General features: G+C 44.5%; 1 protein-coding gene across 1 annotated transcript; it reads right to left on the bottom strand.

The window, feature by feature from the left end:
- Window positions 1-2551: 2551 nt before the first annotated feature.
- On the bottom strand, window positions 2552-5927 carry LOC132087621 (trefoil factor 1-like). Its single transcript, XM_059493979.1, has 4 exons — window positions 5846-5927; window positions 4776-4922; window positions 3277-3426; window positions 2552-2559 (listed from the first exon to the last, which is right to left on the bottom strand). Exons 1-4 carry the CDS (start codon window positions 5925-5927, stop codon window positions 2552-2554), a joined length of 387 nt encoding a protein of 128 aa, XP_059349962.1.
- Window positions 5928-6299: the final 372 nt, after the last annotated feature.

The raw sequence follows: 6299 nt of genomic DNA, 5'->3' as shown, positions 1-6299 counted from the left end.
GTGACAAGCCAGCCCTCCCAGATGTCCCAACCCCAGCTGTCCTTGATATCTACGTGAGGGGGTACAACATAACTGTAAATCTATAAAACTTTTCTTAACCTATATACATGATATTTGTCCATTAATTGCGAGAGTCAATTGTGGCATTACTCATCTGTCACATTCCTGAATGTAAATCCCCAGAACTGACATCATCCCTTTGGACTGAGTGATGATGGCACATCCTTAGGTGATGATTATTGGTGCTGTGAGCAGCTAACTCTGATTTATAACCCCACCCCAGTGCTGGCTCAGCCCTTGGGAATTCTGGTTGATGGTTCCTGAGCATGGTTCATGGTTTCTGCAGGTGACCTCATGCCCAGGGATGATGCTGGGGACACTTGGTCTGCTCAGCCTGGAGAAGGGGAGGCTGAGGGGAGACCTCAGTGCAGCCACAGCTTCTTGTGAGGGGCAGAGGAGGGGCAGGCACTGATCTCTGCTCTGTGCTGACACTGACAGGACCCGAGGGAACGGCCTGGAGCTGTGTCAGGGCAGGTTTAGGGTGGGTATAGGAAAAGGTTCCTCCCCCAGAGGGTGGCTGGGCACTGAGCAGGCTCCCCAGGTTCTGGTCACAGCCCCAGCCTGGCAGAGCTCAGGGAGTGTTTGAACACTCTCAGGCACAGGGAGTCTTGGGGCTGTGCAGGGACAGGAGCTGGACTTGATTTCTGTGGGTCCCTCCCAGCTCATCATTTTCTGTGATTCTTTGAAACACCCCAAAGACCTTCAGCACACTGCTCAGCTCATGGCTCATACTGCAATGGGTAATATTGGGTAATATGGACAGCATGAATATGGACCATGTCCAAATCATATCATTGAGTCTGTTAGGCATGGTTTATGAATGACTAATTTTTTACCTGCCTGGATAAACTTACTCACCACTAAAGTGTGCAGGGGTAAATCAAATCTCCAAGGAGGCAGGGAAAAGACAAAGATTTGTACAATAGGGGTGGTGAAAGGCTGCAACAGGCTGCTCAGAGAAGTGAAAAATCCCTGGAGGAGTTCCAGGACAGATTAGATGGGGCTAGGAGCAATGTGACCCAGCTGAAGATGTCCTTGCTCACTGCAGGGGGGTTGGATTAGAGCACCTTTTAAGGTCCCTCCAAATAAACCATTCTATGGCTCTGTCATTTAGTCTCCATCATTTTCTCCCTCCTTGCAGCACAGCCCTGTACAGCTGCTCTCCCCTGCTGAGCCCTGAGCACAGTTTGCTGCTGCAGCACTCTCAGGGTCCCCGCGTTGCTCCCAGCACAGCTCTCAGAGGCTCCTTATTGAGCTCTCACTCAGCTGAAGAAGGGAAGCACTCGAGCTGCTGTGCTGAGCATTAAACACTCCCAGGAGAAAGCAGCCACACTCAACACCAGGAGCTTCATCTTTGTCTGGTGAGACACAGCAGCTCCACTTCAGGTTTAGGCCAGGGCTGGGTGCTTTTTGTTGTTTTATTTTATTTTATTTTATTTTATTTTTAATTTTAATTTTTGTTTTTATTTTATTTTTAATTTTATTTTTTAATTTTATTTTTTGTTATTTTTTAATTTTTATTCTTTATTTTTAATTTTTTACTTTTTATTTTATTTATTTTATTTCATATTTTTTTATTTTGTATTTTATTTTATATTTTTATTATTGTTTTTAATTTTTAAATTTTTTTTATTTTTTGATTTTTAGAATTTTATTTATTTATATTTTATTTATTTTATTTTATTTTAGGTTTTTGAAATTTTTTAAATTTTTCTTTTTTGTTTTTTAGTTTTTAAATTATTTTATTTTATATTATTTAATTTATAGATTTATTTATTTATTTATTTATTTATTTATTTATTTATTTATTTATTTATTATTTTTATTTTTAAATGCATCCTCTGTGCTGCTTTTATTGCTGCAGAGACATTTCCTGAGTGTGACCCGTGGCACCTGCTTGTGGTGAGCACCAGGGACAGGGAGATGAGACGACAGGAGGTGTTTGAGCCACACCAGCTACCAAAGGCACCCTTCCCTATACCTCAAGGGGAAATAAAAGCCCCAAACCCACAGCTAAATCTATAGAAAGGCAAACTGAATATTTCCAGCATTCAGAAGGATGGGTGGCTGTGTGATGGCAGCTGACAAATTCAAGCAGTCATTTGCAAGCGTGAAGAGTAACTAACACAAAAAGCTGAGTGCTGTGTTTCTTTTGGAAGCACTGGTGCCTGCTCCCTCATCAGCAGGTTGCTGACATGCCAAATTTCCTGGGAAACAGAGAAATACACAGCTTTTAAATAGAGACAGCAAAAAAAAAAACCCTCACAAGGTGTTTTGTACTTGTTTTATTACAGTGAAAACCTGTGCAGTGCTAGCCTACAGAGAGAATAAAAGCTACCATAACTTTTCATCAGAAAGGAGTCAATCCCAGATAAAAAACCAGCCTGGAAATCATGGCTGTTGCAAAATACAAAGTCTGAGCTGGGATCTCCGTCTGTTGTTCCGTTGGAGTAGATCCAAAGTTTTAAAGTTCTCGATGGAAGTTTCTCCTTTAACAAGCTGGGGAGGAAAGGAGGAGAAGCAGATTAAGGGCATGTTTTCTCTATAAATCACACAAAATGCTAGGAAGAGTTTTGCCTCAATGTAGGACACCCAAAAGGGAATTTTTTAGCCATCTCAACCGACCTCCACACGTAGATGTGTTTGCCAATTATGATCCAGATCAGTAAAACCAAATTATGGTGAGTTGTGTGTAGTACAGAACACAGTGTGGCTGAGGTTATTGGTTATTAAATGTGCTGAAAGGTCAATCCCAACTAAAACAAAGTTAGCTGGGGATCAGAAATTTTTGCAAGTTTCACTCCAGATTTCCGAAGGAAAGCCTTTTATCTCTCATGGTAAGGTGGATGTGAGCTGGGTGGCTGCACCTCTATTCTGGGATTAGCTGGGATCTTAAACTCACATTGCCCACACACCCCTGCCTCAGGTGCACCAGCAGCACCCCACTCTCTGTACAAAAAGCTGATTTTTTAGTGTTTAGCCACCTCTTTGTGCTCACACCCTTAGGATTCTCTGGCTGGCACAGCACACCCAGCCTGGGCAGAGCAGGGACACTGCCACTCTCTATATAAGATGGGTTTTTTTGGGTTTAACCACCTTTTTGTGCTCACAGTTTTAGGATTCTCTGTCTGGCACAGCACAGCAGGCCTGGGCAGGGCAGGGACAGTGCCAGGAGCACCCAGAGGGACACAGGGGACATCTGCAGTGGGACATTACCTTCCTCCACGACGCGGTGGTAGAAGCACCAGGGGACACCGGCGGGGTGTGCCCTGAAGCAGCAGCCCTTCCTTGTGCACTCCCTGGCCTTGATGCCAGGGTAGCCACAGTTTATCCTGGTGTAGGGGTCGTTGGGACACACTTTCTTCACTGTAAAGCAAAAAAAATTAAAAAAAAAAAAAACAAACGACAAGAAAGGAAGGACAGTGTGTTAGTCTGTGCTCTGTCTGCCTGGTGACATAATTAAAAATAAAAGACAGGACACAAAGGTGAGGGCACTGGGCAGATGGGATGACCTTCTCTGAAACAATTTCAACCACCAGATTCACCCAAATCCTCACCCAGCCTCCTAAGCAAATTAAATTCCAAAGGGTGATGAATTGCTGCTGTGCCCCAGGGAAAAGAGGAGGCAAAATTCACCGCTGGAGGTGTCTGGCAGCAGCCCATGCTAAATCCATCAATGGGGTGGAAAGTCCCGTGTGTCCTGCAGGGGTAGCACACACACACACTGGCCTCAGAGCAGGTATGGCCATGAGCTGAGCCCCTGGTAACACCAGAGCAGCCTGGCTAACACAGGGAAAGGACCACCCAACCGTCTCTGCGTGCCAGCTTAGGTTACAGAAAGGAAATAAGTGTTTTAGGAGGAAATCACAGGTCACCCAGGCACTTAAAGCTAAAATCCTAAGTAAAGAGATTATACCACCCAGCTTGAATACTTGAGTTTTCCTCTCATGGAGCAGTTCTGCTCAGAAAAGCAATTCTATAGAATGCCACTCTAAGTTGCTGCTGCTTGTTTTTTAAGGTTTACAAGAATTGCAGGCAATGCTCAAAAGCAAAACCATTTTTTCCCACTGTAATTCTGATCACTGTTGATTAATTCCATTTTATATCAGGTTCTCTTGTTGGGTAACATGGGCTTTGCACCCTCATTTCCTTTCATGCCACCTGTGCAGCTGCTGAGACTGCTCTGAAGCTCTCCTAAGAAGGAGCTGTGCTGTCAGCCCAGCAAATGTAGCTTACACTGAGTTAATTAAAACAACTAATTACACTCCATTACTTAACACAGTTATGTAAAATATCCAGCTAATCCTAGAAAGACTAGGAGAGAGCAGCTGTTATCCTCTCAGAAAATAATGGTAAAAAATAGAAGCAGGATGCTGACAGGGGTAACCACACTGCAAACCCACTTAAATAAGTGCTGATAACCCCTTGCTCTACCCATGGACAAGACCACAAATGACACTGAAATGTCTCTAATTAATCAGCACAGGCTGTTTGATAACTAGAAATGTGAAGGAACAGGAAATAAATTGTGTGAAGAGGATGAGGCAGGAGTCTGACAGGTAAGCAAGGCTCGATTTTGCATTTTGCTGCCACTGGTCCCCTAACAGAGGTTTGTGCCCACTTTTCTAAGGAGAAAAGCAGAACTGCTCCCTGGTTGTACACATTTCTGGACTATCAAACACGAGGTAAATCAGTGTTTCTGGCAGAGACATTACCTTTCTTTTGTTTGGGGTTGTAGCACCAGGGCACGCTGGGGACTGAGGCGTTGAAGCAGCACCCAATTTTCTTGCACTCTGCTGCTGAGATCCCTGGGTAGCCACAGTTTGTCCTCTCCCTGGGAACCACTTTACACTGGCATTTTGCTGTTCAGGACAGAAAGAGCAAGTTACAGGTGTCAGTTTGCACTGCTGTCATGGAGGGGTGTTCATCAAATGCTCACAATGCTCTTTCCCAGATGCTTTCCACCTTTTCAGTCCCCTGCTAAGACCACAGCCTGAATGGTTTAAAAGTTGCTTTTACACTACTACCAATTTTGGTCAGGGGTGTACATCGCATTTTGAGAGTCTGTGGTCTCCCTTGAAGCCAAGCAAGCCCAGCACCGTGTGGTTTGTGGGTTTTGAATCGACCACACCAAATGGGAAATCCCAAAAACTTCAAATATTAGGCTATTAGATCTTTGCTGCTTTGCCCATCTCATGTGAAGAGGGAAAGACTTAAAAGTCCAGTGGATATTCAAATAGGTGTAAAGATACAAAATCTCTGCAATATTACAAATTAAAGTAATATAAAATATAGGATGATGTGTAAATAGCTGCAGCAATGCTTTTTATATTTTAAGCCATTTGCACAGTCAGCCACAACCCAGAAATTCTGGAGCTGTCCTCCAGCTGTCATTGAGTGACTTGCTTTCCACTTCTGGAGCTGCCTACATGACTTGCCTTTAATGAGGAGGCAGATAGACTTATTCAAAACTGTATTCACGTGGCAAAGCAGCACAAACCAAATGTCAGAAGAAAATTTATGCAAAGCTGGCTCCTGGTCCTGTTCTAGTGACCACCTCTGCCTTTTTGCAGTGGGCTCCTGGTTATTCCGACAACACAAGAGTCCAGCTGCAATCTTTCTTTGCTATCCATCTCTCTGATAAAAACTAAAAAGCAGGCTCCACTTTGGGGATAAACAGCAGAACAAAAAGCCATTTTCTGTCTGGGCTGCCAAAGCTGGCAGGCTTTGGTGGGATGAGGGTCCCACACGTACCTGGAGGGCAGCAGCTCATGCAGGTACTTACTTGGAGGTGCACTCCCCTCTGCCAGGGTGCTGAGGGCTATGAGGAGGGTGATGGAGAGGGCACAGACCACCTTGAGATCCATGGCTCTGGCAGGAGGAGAGGAGGAAAGGTGCTGCCTTCCCCGGGAGATGCGGGTTTTATGCGCTCCCCGTGTTTGCCCAGCGGGCTCTGATAACATTGTTCCCTCTGAAGCTTCAACCCAGAAGGTTGGGTTTTCTTCTGTTTGCTTAGGAAGTGTTGCCATGCCTATTGTGATATCCCAGAGATAAATTTCTGGGCTCCCATGAGCTATTGATCACATATCTGTTACGTGCCTATAGATCCAGATCTGTTACGTGATCCCACAATCAAATGGATGCTGCTGGGTGCCTCTGGCTGCCAGAAACTCCGGCTCTGAGTGCCAGACTTCATAGTGCTCTGATTTAATTGTCTTTAGAGTATTTTAGACCTCTAG

The sequence above is a fragment of the Ammospiza nelsoni genome, chromosome 2 (assembly GCF_027579445.1).
Source record: "Ammospiza nelsoni isolate bAmmNel1 chromosome 2, bAmmNel1.pri, whole genome shotgun sequence".
Classification (NCBI taxonomy): domain Eukaryota; kingdom Metazoa; phylum Chordata; class Aves; order Passeriformes; family Passerellidae; genus Ammospiza; species Ammospiza nelsoni.
The sequence above is the reverse complement of the archived record's forward strand: the minus strand, read 5'-3'. Positions and strand labels throughout refer to the sequence as shown.

What these genes read in the sequence shown, in the direction of transcription:
- LOC132087621 (XM_059493979.1), bottom strand. Translation starts at nt 5,927, where the DNA reads ATGGATCTCAAGGTGGTCTGTGCCCTCTCCATCACCCTCCTCATAGCC. An exon ending in AGAGGGGAGTGCACCTCCAA is followed by an intron (nt 4,923 to 5,845) that starts GTAAGTACCTGC and finishes TGTCCTGAACAG; the next exon opens with CAAAATGCCAGTGTAAAGTG. An exon ending in CAACCCCAAACAAAAGAAAG is followed by an intron (nt 3,427 to 4,775) that starts GTAATGTCTCTG and finishes TTTGCTTTACAG; the next exon opens with TGAAGAAAGTGTGTCCCAAC.